At 35.9% G+C, this 17,643-nt stretch overlaps 1 protein-coding gene and 1 long non-coding RNA gene across 3 annotated transcripts; one reads left to right on the forward strand and one right to left on the reverse strand.

The window, feature by feature from the left end:
* Positions 1-3,185: 3,185 nt before the first annotated feature.
* LOC134204562 (uncharacterized) lies at positions 3,186-12,994 on the reverse strand. Of its 2 annotated transcripts, none has more exons than XM_062679370.1 (6): positions 12,854-12,994; positions 12,705-12,815; positions 12,314-12,547; positions 7,348-7,659; positions 6,441-6,889; positions 3,186-3,324 (listed from the first exon to the last, which is right to left on the reverse strand). In XM_062679370.1, the coding sequence occupies exons 1-5, from the start codon at positions 12,929-12,931 to the stop codon at positions 6,521-6,523; spliced, it is 1,104 nt and encodes a 367-aa protein (XP_062535354.1). In that variant the 5' UTR covers positions 12,932-12,994; the 3' UTR covers positions 3,186-3,324; positions 6,441-6,520. The 2 variants fall into 2 exon arrangements, with proteins under 2 accessions (XP_062535354.1, XP_062535355.1); XM_062679371.1 differs by having other exon boundaries at positions 12,705-12,812; positions 12,854-12,986.
* A 3,470-nt stretch (positions 12,995-16,464) lies between these two features.
* On the forward strand, positions 16,465-17,348 carry LOC134204561 (uncharacterized). The gene is made up of 4 exons (XR_009977894.1): positions 16,465-16,494; positions 16,568-16,700; positions 16,902-17,045; positions 17,180-17,348. It is a non-coding gene; the product is annotated as an uncharacterized LOC134204561 (long non-coding RNA).
* Positions 17,349-17,643: the final 295 nt, after the last annotated feature.

Consider the following 17,643-nt stretch of genomic DNA (forward strand, 5'->3'; position numbering starts at 1 on the left):
AATTGACTAAAAATCCTGCTTCATGGCAGTTATAGTGACGGATAATGAAATTTAGGCGACGATATTTGCTGCAGACAATTCGCCAGGTTGGGCCTCAGCGCAGGAGGAGCTAGTTTCTTCAGAAAAGGTTTCCGTAGCTCATAATACTGAGTCTGGAATTCAGCATACGCATTATTTTTTCTCCTGCTCATACTCCTCTCTTCAGTTAAATTTAATTTTGAAAAAATCATCGCAAATCATCTCTCTGGAATAATATTTGTATAAAAGGGCATGAGTTTTCTGTCCATTGCCGATTGAAACGCTTGTCCGACTCTGCCCCATCGCATAAACGACATATGTGGAAAATACTATATATTTTTCTTTTCCGCGATTAATCTCCAGAAATCATTTTTCCTAATTCGATCGCTGTCACGAGCCGTATATTTTGCTATTATCCTTGATTTTAAATTATTTTAAATAAAAAAAGTGTTGATAAGGTTCAATTACTAATCAAATTTCAATTAATTAATGATTTCGTGTGTGTTACTTCTACGTGAAGTTAAACGATTTACAATGATATGGAAATGCTAATATTATCTTCCAAACTTGGACGTACATGTTCATGATAGAATTAGAGGCGAAAGTATAGAATTGATAGTTCCGTTAGGATACGGCAGGCATGAAGAATGGATGCCTGCCGTATCCTAACGGAACTATCAATTCTATACTTTCGCCTCTAATTCTATCATGAACATGTACGTCCAAGTTTGGAGGATGATATTAGCATTTCCATATGACTAAAATATATACTGGCACTAATTAATTAACATTTTGCAATGGAAATTTAGGAAATCGCCAACAAATTATTAAGCACTGTGCCAACGAAAAAATAAAAATTCGCACTAGAAAAACGTAAAATAGCAATTAAAAAATAATAATTTACTTTCAAAAATTCAAAAGCGACCGGTGAAACTTTCAAATAAAGCAATACCAATAAGTATAAACGCAATAATAAGCCGATAGTTTTCCGTCAAAATAGTAAGTTTTAGCACTAAACTAGTGACAAAAATCTTTAAATTTTTCAAATCTCTCCTAGTGAAGCCAAACAAATCGCAGTAAAAAATCATAAAATCAAAATGAACAAATCGAGGGTATCCAAACAAACGAGAATAGTTGCCCATGAATAAATTGAAATTTTCCAGATAAATATTTTTTCTCGCTAAAATATTCATATAATTATTCAAAAAAAAATAAAATAATCTCCAGAAAACAGTGAAAATAAGCTTTTTTTAAATGATGATTTGCCTCTTAAAACAATGTATTGTTCCCAGAAAATAAAATATTTTCCACGGAAAAAATATGAAATTAGCACTTTATAATCAACAATGTGCAATGATCCATAATATTTTAACACTTACAAATATCCGGAATTACAATTGAAATAAGCACTTGGAGGCGTTTAAAATAAAGAATTTATCAATGATGTTGCTTTAAAATGCAATTAACCGTACAAATGTGTCTCGGCTAGAAAAGGATTGTCGATAAAGAAGAGCAATACTAACACACAATATGAGAAAACAATACATTAAAATAACACACGAAAAAAATGTAGCTAACACTAGAAATTCGTGAATGTGGCCTTAAAGTTGAACAATCTTCACGAGTAATTCTTCAAATAAGCAATAAAATATATATATTTTTTCAAGCAAAATAGCAAAGGAAAGCAATTAATTTTGCAATTATAAAATAGTATTCTCCTAGAAATATTCTTGTATACAGGGGAATTGTATTTTGTTCCCAGCTTCATCTAAACATTCCAAGTGGAGTTATGTTACTACCGACTGTTGTAGGAGATGAATGGATACGTGTATATTCAAGTGCATTGCGGCGGGTTTTGTCTCTAATGAACACTAAAAGAAAACATTTAGCAAAGTTATTCTTCAAAATTAGACATTCACTTTATTGAATCGGTTTTTGACGTAAACATAGAACATGTTAAAAATCAATAAATTCCAAGGAATACAAATCGCTGAATATTATGAAAAATAATTAGGTATGAAAAAATAATCTTAGGAATGTGGATAGTGGTCAGCTAATCAATAATCAACGCTTTGGTCATTTTCTTAGGCCGACCAGGTGGCCGTTTTTGGGTGAGCGATAAGGTATTCGCCTCGGGCCGCAGTTTATAGCGACCGCGGGACACAGCGACTACCAAAATGTGATGACAGCAGTTAGATTTGTAAAATGTGTAACACGTGCAATTCCACGCACGCCAATCAGTTGCCGTGACTTCAACCCGATAGACGTTGCCGATGTTCCTGCTGAATTCGTCGAAACTTGAGAAACGTGGATTGCGGAAAACATCGATATCATGTACGGAAACGTCTTTTTTCTCTTCTCCTGGAAGAAACACGTATATTGATCCATTGTCGAAGTCATTCACCGTTCGGTATTTTCTGTCGTCTTTGAGCCAATTGAATGCCTTTCTTTCGACGTTCAAACCGTAATCTCGCGTGTATTTAACCACCCGGTTGGGCGTTGCATAGCTCTCCAGCACCGTTAGGATTCGAGTTTTGAAAACTCCGAATGGAACTCGCTCTTTCATAAGGTGACATTCTTTGATAGCTCTGTTCACGGCCTCTAGGGCATTGTTCGTTGCTGGACAACCTGGTTGGTATGCTTCAAACCAATTCCGGAAGAGCTCATCATTCATGTATTTGTCGAAAAATGTTAGAAAGTCAGGACAATCAAGATATTTCGCTTTTAGTAGATCGCATGCGAGCTCAAAGTGGTGTTTCGATGGAGAGATCTGCAGTCTTCCTATATCTTTCTGCAGCTGCTCTGCTTGCTCCTTTGTGAACTCTTTAGTGTTCTTCTTCAGATGCTTGCGAACATTCTGCATCACATGAAAGAAGCAGTTCACTATATTAACTTCTGCCCCAAAGACTCCCATAGCTGCTTTCTTTAAAGCGATCTCACCGTCAGAGATGAATGTTGATACCGCAAGTCTTATCCCAAACTGTTTGCATTTATTCGCAATTGTGGCAAATACGAAGCAATAATCAACTTCTTCTTGTCTGGTTATGGTAGCAAATGCAATTGGGTGAGCATGTCGCATATTATCAATAACACAAATGACCATTAATGGGTATCCTTGTAGCGTAGTTTTAAAAGTGCAGTCAGCGGCCACAGTGCCGAATGACATGAGCAGACTCAATAGTTTTCTACTACTGTATACCATACGAAAACGCCCGTTCTCATGGTCGATGTCATGACCGATTACGAAAGCCGTTTCCTGATTCGGCGGAACAGCTGAGCATGATTTGGCCCATTCCTCTAGCTCACCTACATTTTGAAGAAAAACAAACGATAGCAAACGTTAGGATTTCATTTTAGTAACAATTCGGAATTCAATAAATGAGCAGAAGGTAGGTAAATCCCATGTATAATAGTAAATGATTGGTTCATTTTCTAACAAAAGATGAAAGTTTAAATCGAATAACATTGAACTTTTTTTTTTCTTGATGGGCTTAAGTGGTTTTTATACGCCGGGTGTAATATACCACATGGAACTAAATAATACTTCAAAACACAGTTTCTTTAGGATATTGTATATCAATGCATACATGATGGTTATTGCTTAAGCTCCCGTTCTCCACTGACTCTAACTGAACTAATATCATTGTGGCAACTCTGTATGTGGTAGGAGAACTATGGTATTAGCGCGGTAGAGTTGATAAACCACTGATATAGGGTCCTATACGTGAATGGCGAGTAAAGCGGTGACATGACAGCGAGCTCAACTATCTTTGCAGCATTATCGACGGTAAAATCAGACAGAACAATAAAGAGTCCAAAAGTCTTGCTTCCTTCATTGTTTACTACTTGTCAATGCGCATTTATTGCCTTTCTCGTACAACTAAGTTGTACCGAAAGGCTATCATTTCACTCCAAATTCGAACTTTTGATAGAAGTCCCGGAGACCTATAGTGCTATATACCATTCGACTCAGCTCGATGAGCTAAGCAAATGTCTGTCTGTCCGTGTGTGCGTGTGTGTGTGTGCACAAAATGCCCTAAAAACATTAGCCAAATTTTCACATAGAAACTCTTAACCGATTTTCTTGCAACAAGCTGCATCCGACAGAGACTAAAACGCTGTTGATCACTATTGAATTTTATAATAATTGCGAATTGCCAAAAATAGATAATATTTAAATAGTGATGAGACATAGTCACATAGAACAATAATGTGTTATAAAAAATGCCTTGCATCTATGAATATTTTTAAAGTTTATCCGTGGCTTGCTCCCATTAAGAGTTTCATCGTACTATGAAAAATCATCATTGAAGATGCTCGTGTTGCACGCATTTAGGCGTAAGTGTGCTCTTCGTTCAGTTTCATAGTACTATGAAATTGTCCGAAAGTCAAAATTCAAACATAGGAAATTCGAGAAACTTTTGGCAGCGCCATCTGTCGTTTACTAGTTTAAACTTTCTATCATAACATTAGACGGTGTAACTGTTTTGCCTTTCTTGTACATCATCGAGGTGTAAGCGTAAAGGCTACATTTATTACCTGTTTGCGCGAGAAAGGCACCATCACCGCTAGGTGGATTAATCTGGGCTTTTTTACAAAAAAAAAAAAAAAACAACTTAATGCACCGAGTGGTGATACTGCCTTTTCTTGCATTTAGCCAAGACACCAACCTTATATGGCGCTTAAATAGTTCAATTCCATTTTCTTAATAACTTTTAAACGCAATGGTCGATCGTTATCAAATTCAATAGTGATCAACAAGGCTTTGTCCCCTGTCGAATGCAACTTGTTGCGAGAAAATCGGTTAAGAATTACTATATGAAAAGTGGCTAATGTTTTTCGGTTTTTGTGTGCACACGCACACACATACACGGACATACAGACATTTGTTCAGTTCGACGAGCTAAGTCGATTGGTATATAACATCATGGTTCTCCGAGACTTCTATAAAAAGCTCGATTTTGAAGTGAAATGATAGCCTTTCGGTACAAATTTATTGTACGAGAAAGGCAAAAATAATATTCTTGTGTACATGGAATTAGAATTTTGGACATATAATTTCTCTGAGTGAGCAACTGTGATGTGTAGTATTTCAATGATTCAATTAACTGCATCTCCAATTCTCACTTCAATACTCAATACTCAAAAGTGGCCTCACAACGGCACCAGGAAGATGCAATCAAAATCACCACAGTTATTGCAGTTCTCATAACTTCTCCATCGTTTGATGCTGATTGAAATTTTTGTTTTGATACTAAATATTTGTATAGATTGCAACACTTATCGAAAACTTCTTCCCTTTTAAAATTCAATTTATCAAGTCATAATTAAAATACATTTGCAAGACAACAATATGAAAGATAAGACTTTAAACTATATTTTTCAACTAAGCAGATCCTAATAATACTTCAAACTTCTGTTCTGTTAAAATATAGTAATGCTAACTCGATAGTCATTGCTTAAGCTTCCGTTTCCCACTGACCAGGTGACTGGCCTTAGCTGACCTAACATCATTGTGGCAACTCTGTATGCGGCAGGAGAACTATGCTATTAGCGCGCTGAGAGTTGTTAGACCACTGACATAGGCGCCCAATGGTGGGTTACTTGGCGACATTACAGCGAGCGTGACTATCTTGGCAGCAACACCGACTATACTAAATGAAATTTGAACATTATTTATTCAAGCAAATTGTGATGTGTAGTATTTTGAAGATCTGCTTAATTAAACGCTGACCGCACAGGCAAGCAAACATAACACATGAAACATTTACCCATGTAAGTCATCATCACACAAACGCTTAAGACAGCTGTTGTTTTCATCTATTTAGGTAAATCACGAACCAGATGGCGATAGGTAGTACGATGCAATATTCTGAAGTGTTATGTATGCTTATCTGTGCAAGCTGTGTTTCAAAGATAATTTCCGAAGTGTTGAAGTCTATACCAAGGATGCACATCTCTTCGAAAATAAAATATTTCAAAGGAGTAACTGGAAGTCTTTTCAAAGTTTTGCTTTATTGTAGATCCAGTTTAAAACCGAACTGAGCTCTCGCGACAATCGCATTTTCTCCCATTTCTGAATGTCGCAACTGCATCGCGAGTGGTGCGCATGATGGCGCACGGCTATGGCATAGATGCGGAGAACGCTCAGTTATATTTTCTGCAGATTTAAACCACGAATGAACCACGAGATTCAAATATTTTTCAAATTCTTTCGGTGCATGAATACGTCATTTTATCTACGGATCAATCCACCATGCAATTACGGCGCCTTGGCAGCAACATAATTGTTTTATTCAATTGGAAATTTTAAAAACATGAATGGAACACTGCTGTAGATTCAGACTACAATAGTGGTCGAAAATTTGGAATGAAACTGATTTCACTTCTGATTTTCACTCTAAAACACAATGATAACTTACCCAACGAAAGTGTTCCACTGCCATAAAGCTCTACCGAAGCCTTCTTCACCGCGTAATTCAGTCTGTTGGTTGATATATCCTTATTTCGGGCCATCAGAAGGTTCTTGATCTTTTTTTGGCATTCCAGTGCGGAGCATTTCGTTGATGGTACTATGGTCATTTGGCTGCAAGGCCATTTTAGCCTTCGACTCTGAGCCCATGTCGTTACAATTGTGCTGTCCTTTGATGTGCACGCTGCATTCGTCGTTTGCCGTATTCGGAATAAATACCATTACCTTTCTATTACACTGTACCTTGGCGTTCACCTTAATACGACGGCAGTTGTAATAACGTATTACTCCTTTAGAGCTGCTATTTTGCGTTTTGAAGCGAAACCCGCTTTCCAAAGTTTCAACAAAACTCTTCACATTCGCAAAAGTTATTGCTTCCAGAAACTTCCAGTTTATTTCCTGTAATAAATATATCTATTAAATACTGCTCCATAAACTCTTGTACACTGGAATTGATTTTCGCGAAAAAAAAAAACGATTGCAGTGTATGTAGTAAAACGGAGGAAAATAGCATAAAATCTCATACAGAAGTAAATGTTTGTATTCAAATTATTCTACAAAATGAAAAAACACCTAATGAGAAATAAATCAATCTTTTTAAGTGTAATTAATTTTAAGATTCACATTGATGCCTACTTGGGAGCGCATCGTAAACGCAATAAATAAACCCCATTTAAATTACAAGTAAATAATTTAAATATACCTAAACGATCTTCCTTTCTTGCGGAGGTGGTGAGATTAGCAACTGCAATCATGTCAGGACTTAAAACAAGACAATTCAACAAGTTGGGTTCAAGATATTAGCTAGGGGTTAAATTGATAATCCTGTTCATCATTATACTGAAAATATCACTTACCACAGAAGGTGCGTCCTCCTTGTTATCCTTTGTCTTTTGATCACCACTAGAGATAGCAGTGCTCCCGTTTGTTTCATCTAAAATTGGACGTTCCTCTGCTTTGACGGTTCTGTTCATGTCGCGTATCATAGATTGTTCCTCTATTTTAGCGAAGACAAATGGGGAAGCTTCGTTCTCTTCTCTTCCGTTAACGTTGAGAGAAGAGCAAGACGGATGCTCTTTCGAAGGTCCCGATCGTTTTTGCGCAACGTTTGGTTCACCAGATTCCGCTGAGGTGATCGGTGCAAACATGAATTGGGGTGGCTTATCGACCTATGAATATAATGAGGTTGCATTGTTTATTCGCTACCTTGTATCTTGATCAATGAGCAATGTTGGTAAAATCTCAAATCCTCAAATCTCATCAAATATATGTGGAATGGAGTGAAATACATAGACTAACGCAAAATGAACTCCCCCAAGAAATTATGTCGTTTGAGCGGGTCGCATAATGAACGCAAAATGAACTTTTGTTCGAGAAGACGACCCGCTCAAATGTCAAAATCCATCGGGTGAATGAATTCGATGAACCCCTGCATAAGTCTATTGTAAGCACAAAAACACGACAAGTCTTCAGCAAAAGCAAGAAAATTTCGTTAAATGACCTCCACAGTAGAATGCGGGTTATTGTTGGAATGTTTCCGAAACCTGAAACTCGTGTTCTTGACCACTTTTAGTTAGCCTCATAGTTAGAGCCCAAAATATTGACGTTTAGAAGTCGCGCAAACGCTTTGAAGGTGATTTTTCGACCTTCAAGTTTTGACTTTCATAGAAATAATCATAACTATGGCAGTTTCTTCCGATTTGAAATCTATTGTGATTAATCTCTCCAGAATTAAATTTGTGGAACATCTTTTTTCAAATCAGCTCCAAATTATGGTTTTATGCCAACTTTGATCTTTTTTTCTATTTTTTTTTAAAGAAAAATCATATTTAAAAGGCTCTAACTTAGTCAAATATCAACCGAATCCGGATATTTTTATATGCAATCAAAGAGTTTTTTTCTGTTCTATTTTTTCTTAGAACAGGCTGAGTTTCTGAAATTATTCTTTGGCCATGTTTTTGACCAAATGCTGCAACACATTTTTTTATGGAACGAGGCTATAATTTTATTATTTTCAGAGTACATTTTGAACCTTTTCTTTTCATATGGAAACATACCATAGTCGTGTAGAAATGTTTTAGCATAGTATATTGGCAGAAAACGAATTTCAGGAATTGCAGGAATTTCATTATGTTTTATTGTTTTGGCGTTTTAACAATTAAAGAGATTAGTTACAATAAAAAAACTTGGTGGTCAACTCATGCCAGCAGACATAAATACGCTCATTGACACTTTCGCATGCTCACAGGCATATACCCAGGAAACCATTAAGCACTTTAATAAGCCTTATGTTAACCATATATTAGCTTTTCAGTGCCTAAAAGCTGCATATACGATTTTCAAGTGCTTATTGGCAGTATAAACTTTAAGCAATAAAAGAAGCCGTATATCGGTATATAACGCTTCGAAGAAATGCTGACCAGCCCTGTTGATACAAGCCGTATAAGGAAACTATCATTGCCAATTTAGAGCTACAATCTTTGACGTTTATGTGAAATCACAACAATAACGCATAGAATTTCATAACCTGTCCCTTTTACTCGTACAGAGATTTTTTTAAACTTGTGATGTATGCTATTCCGCAAGCATTTGTTTTGAAAACTGCAGCATATTGCATGGAGTATGTATGCCAGATAAATGATTTATAAGCTGTAGACGCTGTAGATTTAGTCTATAGCGATATTTCTCAATCGTCACTTATAGAATGGATTCATAAAAAACCGATAAATACAAAAACTTTCATGTTATTTATAATTTTTCATGTTTCCATTTTCATGCTACCCAGTCCTTGAATTATAGGCAATCAGAATCTTTCTGTTTATCACCCTTCCCAGACACATATCTACTCAATTCTGCGGTAGATCAGATGGCAAACTCATCGGCTACCCGAAACCACATACATCCTCCAAACACAGCAAGCGTTCAAATCCGGAAATTAATATAATTACCAAAAAGAATCAAATTTCCAATGGGAAGAAAAAGGAAAGAATGAATTAAAATGTAAATAAATATTTTTCGTTCCTTTTTTTGTTCCTTCTCCACTCGTCTAAAAATTTTGACATTTTGGCATAGGCGTGGAAAAAATGGTAGGGGCATGCAGTATATCAGCCAAATAATTCGCCAAAAGCGGCTTTTGAGCAGCACTAAAGCATAATTCAGAACTTACTAGCATTGTAACCAACTTTTTTATGCGACTATAAAACCGAAATAAAGCCGGTTTTAACGGCTTAGTGGTTACTTGGGTAATCACATGATCAGACACACAAATAACACACATACCCACAATCACAAGCCTACTGACACTAACGGTGTCAGGTCATTTTTCTTTCTCCCTTCTTCATTCTTTCTTTACCCTTCTTTCTTCCTTCACTTTCTTCTTTCTCCTTTTTCTTCCTTTCATTCTTCCGTCGTCCTTTTTCCTTTACCCTTTTTTCTCTTCTTTCTTCCTTCTTGCTTCTTCCTTTATTGTTGCTCCTTCCTTTCTCCTCGTTTTTCCTTCTTTCTTCTTCTTTCTTCCTTCTTCTCTCTTCCTTCCTTCTTCTTCCTTCTTCTTCCTCCCTTTTTCCTTCTTACTTCTTCCATCTACCTTTTTCCTTTCTCCTTCTTTCCTTCTTCTTTCTTCCTTCTTCGTTCTTCCCATTTCTTTCTCACTTATTTTTTTCCTTCTTCCTTTTTCCTTCATCTTTCTTTTTCCGCTTCCCTCTTCCTTCTTTCTTTTTTTTCTTCTTTCTTCTTCCCATTTCCTTCTTTATTCTTTCGGCCTTCTTCCTTCTTCATCCTTTTCCCTTCTTTTTCCTTCTTTTTCTCTCTTCCTTCTTAATTCTTGTTTCTTTCATCCTACTTCTTGCTTTTCCCCTTTTTCGTCTTTCTTCTTTCTGTTTCGCTCTTCCTTCTACCTTCCTCCTTCTTTCTTCTTCTTTCTTCCCTTTTCTTCTTCCGTCTTTATTCTTTATCCATCTTTCATCCTTCTTCCTTCATACTTATTTTTTATTTCTTCTTTCTTCTTCTCTCTTCTTTCTTTCTTCTTCCTTGTCTCTTCTTTCTGCTTCCTTATTTCTTGTTTCTTCTTCCTACTTCCATCTTTCTTCTTCCTTCTCCCTTCTTTCTTCTTTCTTATTTCTGGTTTCTTCTTCATACTTCCTTCTTTCGACTTCCGTTTTACTTCTTCCTCACTTCGCACTACTCGCTTCTCATTCGGTCTAATGACCGTTCGGTCCAATGACCTTTCGGCCCAATGACCATTCGGCCTAATGACCCAGCATCGACACCAACTCATACCAGAAGCCACTCATACGCACACTGACACACTTCACAGGTACGCAATCAACTCCCACGTCCGGATTGGCAATCGGACTTGCAAAGCTAACTGAAGACAAACACCACAGACACATAAAACAAACACTTACGCACTGATTGATAAAATGGGTACAACTTCATCCTAACTATAAAAATTCATTGATAATTAGAGCAACTGGCGGTCATCCGGTACATGCGCTATAACAAAATATCACATTGACGTCATATTATGAATGAATGCCATTGCAAATTACACATATTTATATATTTGGACACCTGTAGCATGAAAAGGAATTCACTGAAAACGAAGTAAATTTTCAATTGATTTCTATGTATCACGGCGTATTAAACACAGAAAAGTGTTCAACAAATAGGGTTTCCCTGAAATTTGTTCATATCAACTCAGCATAACCCTAGGAAGTAATTAAAATGTGGAACCCTAAAGTTTAGTTCAGTATTATTAGATAGAACAGTATTACGCGTCAGCTATACTATTATTCTATGATGAAGTGTGTCTGAAAGACGAAAGAAACCAAAAATAAAATTAAACGGTTCAAAAGAAACCATAACTAAAGTCGGAATACTGCGGTAGGCTAGGCATTTTAACAGAACACTCAACAAAAAACCTGCAAATATGTTTTTAGACAGTGATATGAATCACACAAGTAGACGAGTTAGTGAAAAGTTTGCAGGATAAGCCATTTTGATATAAGTTAGAAAATAAGGAAATGAAAATTATCACACATTGTTATTAATGGACCATCCAGTATCGTACATTGTCGAAAACAATTTCACTATCGGATTACCCTTATTTTGAATTATTATCAGGTCTTCCAAGTACAATAAGTAGGTATAAAAAATAAGTATTATTATTAGAACTATGCCATCCCTTTTAAACCATACTATGAAACGGTAAATAAGAACAATCTTCATCAAGATTATCATCAGAAAGTAATGAAAATGGTAAAATGTATCTTTTTACCAATTGAATAACACAATACCCACTAAGAAACAGCAATTTTCCTAACAAACAGATGTAACACCAAGCAAACCAAAGCCACTCGTAGGAATTTCCTACTATTGAAGTTTAAAATGAACGAAAAAACATTTCGAAGAAAATTATTTATGCACTTTTAGTGGAATGTCTTCAATGCCATAAGGCGAGTTTCGTATTACTCCATTTAATTCCACCACGTTATATTCTTTTACAGATATGTATTTCGACCGCAACACTGAAGACGGCCTTACAGTTGCAATCGAAATACGTATCTGTAGAGGAATACAACGTGGTGGAATTTATTGGAATAGTTGTACTAAACTCGTCTTATGACAATGAAAATATTGTTGCTGGAAATTTCGTTAGCGTTTCGTATGCTTGTCTGTGGCAGTATCGGATACTCATGTAAGATAGTCTAGTATTAAAGCATATGTTGTTTTCAAATTTAATGAAAAAGTTTAATTATCATCTCTCTTGAATAAAATGAATGGAAAAGATTTACTTAAAAATATTCGAAAAAAAAATCTCACCTCTGTGATTTTTGTCACTACGGCACCTTGGATGGTAGGTGGAGAAATTCGATCAGTCCGTTTCCGCAGCTTGACGTCACCAACATTTTTTTTCAGCTTCAGCGGAACTACTGCCTGTTTCCGCATCCTGCTTTGAACGTTCTCACTCTTCAGATGCTTGCTTTGCACCGGTTCAGACGTCAATGACGGCCCGGATCTTTTAAGTCCCGAAGATCGCTCGTCATTAGTAGATGCCTATAGCAAGAAAAAGAAAACGAAATTTTGGAATAGCGAAAAAGCGATCGTGGTAGCTAGCAAACTAACTGCTTTCTACGGAATGTTTGTTTTGTCGGGTAAATCTCCGAGCTAAATCAAGCAATTCTAAGGCATTCACTAATTTTACGACACTCACCTTCGGTATTTCTCGCTTCCGACACTGTTTTACGTTTTGAGAACCGACTAATGGTACGGTTTCCGTTTCGGATTTCCGAGTTGTTTCATAACCGACTCCGCCTGCCAGCTTCTATTAAAAACAACAAATCAAAAAATCAATTGTCTTACCCGTTTTTTCAAGAATAGCATCTTTGCTTTCCGGCTTCGCTCTAGCTCAATAGAGCTACGGCGAGTCACAGGAGCCATTTTCCCAATTTAAAATATATTTTTCAGGCAAATTATGCACAAACGTGGACAACGCGGCTTTCACTGAGTAAAGAATGGCTCGAAAAAAGGGAGGGAAACTATCTGGCACGCTAATAATAAAATACATACAAACACACAATTTTGACGTTACGTTACACGATAAAAAAAAATACCCCACACGCTCATTTTTTCTACTCAATAGTGAGTGGTTTTGTATTGCCGTCTTTTTTTTCCCATTGAAATTTTACTCACTTTTCATTAAAAGTGGAACCACTCAAAATTTGAGTGGTTCCACTTTTTTTTTCAAAAAGTGAGTAAAATTTCTGTGGTAAAAAAAGAGACAACAATAAAAAACTACTCACCGGTGAGTAAAATCAAAATGAGCGTGCAGTTTCAAGCGGAAAAGTTGTACACGCTATTTCAGAACTATCCAGATTTGTATGCTATTTGCTCACACTGTTTGCAAAATCGACCCACATTGATGAGAATAACCACGGTTGCTCAAGCTTTGGTCCAATTGGCGGAGAAAAATCACAATAAACTTAAAAGTGACAGTTCGGAAATTATGTCCCCCGCTCATAAGAATGGCTGGTGCTACCTAGCAAGATCAATGAAACATCTATCAAAAGTGATTCAATATCAGTCAAAAGTAATCTTGCTCTGCGGGTAGGGTTATTTGAAAAGTATTAAACTGTCATTTTTAAGTTTAATTTAAGTTTAATTCGCGGATCGGACCACAGCCTCAGAATTGAGTAAACACTGATTTTTCATCGTTTTGGGTTTATTTCGCAGCAGTGTGAGAGAAACCGCATTAAAATCTGGTTTGATCTACACTCCAATTAATTGAACCGTTGTTTCAAAAGATATTTTAGTTACCAGATAAAGATTGCTGCTTCGGTTCCCTTTGTTCTGCTGTCCGAAACATGTGTGGTACCTAACTGTCAAATCGTATATATTTTTCCTTCCTTGACATTTAGTACCATTATCCTCGCCAGCAAAAGATGTCCCTAGTATAGATAGTGGAATATATAGATGAGCGAAGATAAATCCTCTGTCTCCAAACGAACTGTCAAACGTGTCTCCAAACGAGCATGACGTCACGATTTCAATGGAAACGTTAAGGGCTATGACGTCATATGCGCATGCGCACGGGCAAAAAAATCGACTCAGCCATGCTTTCGCTCATCTATAGATTCTACTATACGGGAAATTTATTTACCCAACTGGAGGTTTAATTCACTCAATTTTGAGTTCAGGCAAAATACTCAAATTTGTATTGAACTGGCGTCGTTGGATTGTTTCGCTCTTTTGTTTTTGAGAACACAAGAGAGAGTGGATGAAAGAGAAGAGAGAAAATAACTCAAAAGTAAGAACCGTTATCTGTTCATTTCATAGCGGCCGTTTGTGCTTATTGCTTGATCCATGTGCACGCTCGTTTGTTTCTACTAACCGTGTGAGTTGAATTCCATATGGTGTCTACAAAGTGGTACTTTAAATTTGGCAAAAAGTAACCCTTCATGGAATTGGTAGTTCAAGTATTTTTTTTCACCTTATAATTCTTTAAAAGATTTCCCGCATAGTAAAAACCATTTTGTATAACGTACTAATTATAAACTCATTTCAATACACATCGTTTGCCTTTATGATGTTGTTCATTTACATTATAACCATTATTGTTTGTGCGTTTTGGATTATTAACTACCCAATTTGCACAACAATTCATATAGTTTAAGTTCAGAGTACAGTTGATGAATACTTGTATATAATCCGTTTATCAACATCTTCTGGCAGTTTGCATTCCGTGTATTTTTCTTTTTCCTTTGTATTTTTTTTCCTGGCAACATGTTCAAACTATCATTGTGCGTAAAAAGTGTATTATTATTAGAAATCAAATGGAATGAAGCCTATTTTAAATGGTAAGTTTGATTAATATGTAATAAAATCTTCTATATTCTTATATGTTTAAAATTAATTTCAGGGAGCTAAAATCACAAAAGAAACTTTCTGGTACAAGAAAACATTTTTTTTGAGTCGTATGCCGATGGTGGGAAGGATCCGAGTTCCAAAACACAGAACTGAAGCCTCTTCATTCGATGCATATTCAATTGCCACCTGAAATGTTCCAAATTATCGGAACGCGAAGTGTATTTGGTATCTGTCGAATGGCTGTGAAAGTAGCCTACACCATCCGGAATTCGATCATAGTACTATGACCTCTTCCTTGCATTTTAGCACTTAAATCGCTTCTCTCTCCCACGGTAAATCCACATTTAAAACTGTATAACTTGAACTTCATTAATTTCGCCATGCCCTGGATAACCTGGCTTCAATTGAAATCCATCTAAAAGAAATACAAAATAGTTAGAATTGGTAATAATTGGGTTTCAAAATAAAGCCAATCATTTTGACATTTTAGCTGACAAGCTGGATACAATAGGTTATCGAAATGGTATAATGTTCACCTGATTGAACGTACACACAAAAAACAAAAATTGTTTAATTAAATAATTTGACCTTTACATTTAAAAATTGTATTTATTTCATCAAAATAAAAGTTTATTTTTTACTGTGAAAATTATATTTTCAATTTGAAAGTATTTTTCGTCTGTTTATAATGTAAAATAAAAAGTGTTTTCTTTCAGTGTGAGTATTTCAAAAGTGTCAAGCCGCCAAGCAAAACACCCGTAGCCATCTGCCAAACAACAAAACAGACATCCAAAACAAACAACAAAACAGACAAAACAGAAATATCCTCAATTAGATTAAATACACGGATAACTCCGTAAACTCATTAATGAGTAAAAATATAACCATTTTTAGATCTTGTATTGATCTGTCAGAAAATGGGAAAAATTTGACAACTTGAAGTGGGTGAAAAACACCCATTTTGAGATTGTTGACCGACTTCAAAAACGTTTATTTATAAACCCATAAATGGGTGAAAAAAATGTTGTAAATTTTCGCATCAAATTTAGCTGCCAGTTACGTGTTGCGGCGTTGCAGAAGTTTAAGGGAACTTTGTGGCCTGAACCATGGAGAAGCTTCAACGTAAGTAATTGAAATGATTTGCAATTGAATGTCACTAATCTCTAGTTCATTTTTTTGATTTATCAGGATCAAAACCGACGGGACTGTATCTTGTGCATCTTCAACTGAGTCTTCAACCACACGACGACGAGGGAAGCCTGGATTTAAAACAATATCATTTCGTTTATAAATACCTACTAATAAGATGTATTATAAAATAAATATGTAAGCTTGAGCATTTTATTTCTTGTACTCTTCTTTAAATTCGCAAAAAATCCCATTTTTATCATTTTCCATTCTAGCTCCATTCTCAAAAATGGGAGTTTTTTACCCATTTTCAACAAAAATCAATTTTCAAAAATGGGTAAAAATCCAACATTTTTTGACATATATTGCGTTTACTCATTTATGAGTAAAATGTGGTTTACTCATTAAATGAGTAGATCCACTTATTCCCCATAATGGGTGAAAATTTACCCTTTAATGAGTTTACGAGGTTCTCCGTGTATATCAGGAAAGTGGATAATAAATAGAAGGTAGGTCACAAAGATTTCAGTCACGATTTATATTTAATAAATTATTGGATATTTTCTGCATATTTTCCTATAGGTTGCCGCTGTGAAGCGGTGAATTTAGCTGCATCGGTCTGCGCTGCGGGTTTCCCCCTGAGATAAACAACTTCGCATTCTCTTAAACTGAAATCGTTGCTCTAGGCTCGGCTCTAGGCTACAGGAAACGGAAGGTAAGCATTCAATCAAACTCAAACTTGTCCCGTCCAATTAGCAGGTTGAAGTCACTGGAAGTTTCACCCATCCTCGCCTTCCTTTGTTGAAAAAAAAATTAGAGCCAGATATGATAAAATTCTCACGACTTGAACCTGCCCATTGGACGGGACTAGTATTTATACAATGACTTCAGATATTTTCCACTTCCTCTTCCCCAGATCTTTCCAGTCAATGACGAGATGTCCCATTGGAATCACCCATACAATGTTAGAGCGATGGAAATGGATTTTTCAAATGGACCCAGAGTGTGTCGCGGGGGAACATCGCTGGCCAAATTTCGGATCTATAAAATACCATCGATAGTAAGTAGGAACATACATACATATTTGTTTACCATAAATCAATCGCGCAGTGCTATATTTGCATCTTGCCACAAAATAATTAATTATAGAAAATAAAATTAATTTGTGCTAATTTTTATTCTTGTTAATTTTAGCGGAATCGATGGCAGTATTGTTGCTGACAAATAATCATGGTTCGAGAGTCGTCAGTGTTGGATCGGAAGATCACAGTTATAGGGCTGTCGAGGGCAAAAGCACCTGTAAAATCAACGTGTACCTAGTCAAATAATATCCATTATTGTATAATAAAATATGTCTATAAAACTGGTTCTCTTTGATTGTTTTGAGAAAAGCAACTAATAGCGATGATGTCATCATTTGGAATAACAATATTTCACTTTTATTTTTCACAGTGAACCTTTTTTCTATTTGACAGTTCGACAATTTATTTAAAAAGTTCAAACTTTTAATTTCAGAATAGCTTGCAGCTTTTAAACCATGGTTGCCGTAACAGTTACCGTACTTTAATTTTGAATACTTACAACTCTCTACGAAAAAGAACCAACGAAACTTTTTATTTTTACCAATGGTTTTTTTAATTCTAACAATGGTTTTTCTT

Source organism: Armigeres subalbatus, unplaced genomic scaffold (assembly GCF_024139115.2).
Source record: "Armigeres subalbatus isolate Guangzhou_Male unplaced genomic scaffold, GZ_Asu_2 Contig696, whole genome shotgun sequence".
In the NCBI taxonomy this organism is placed as follows: domain Eukaryota; kingdom Metazoa; phylum Arthropoda; class Insecta; order Diptera; family Culicidae; genus Armigeres; species Armigeres subalbatus.

What these genes read in the sequence shown, in the direction of transcription:
- LOC134204562 (XM_062679370.1), bottom strand. Translation starts at nt 12,931, where the DNA reads ATGGCTCCTGTGACTCGCCGTAGCTCTATTGAGCTAGAGCGAAGCCGG. An exon ending in TGCTATTCTTGAAAAAACGG is followed by an intron (nt 12,816 to 12,853) that starts GTAAGACAATTG and finishes TGTTTTTAATAG; the next exon opens with AAGCTGGCAGGCGGAGTCGG. An exon ending in TAGTGACAAAAATCACAGAG is followed by an intron (nt 7,660 to 12,313) that starts GTGAGATTTTTT and finishes TTATATTCATAG; the next exon opens with GTCGATAAGCCACCCCAATT.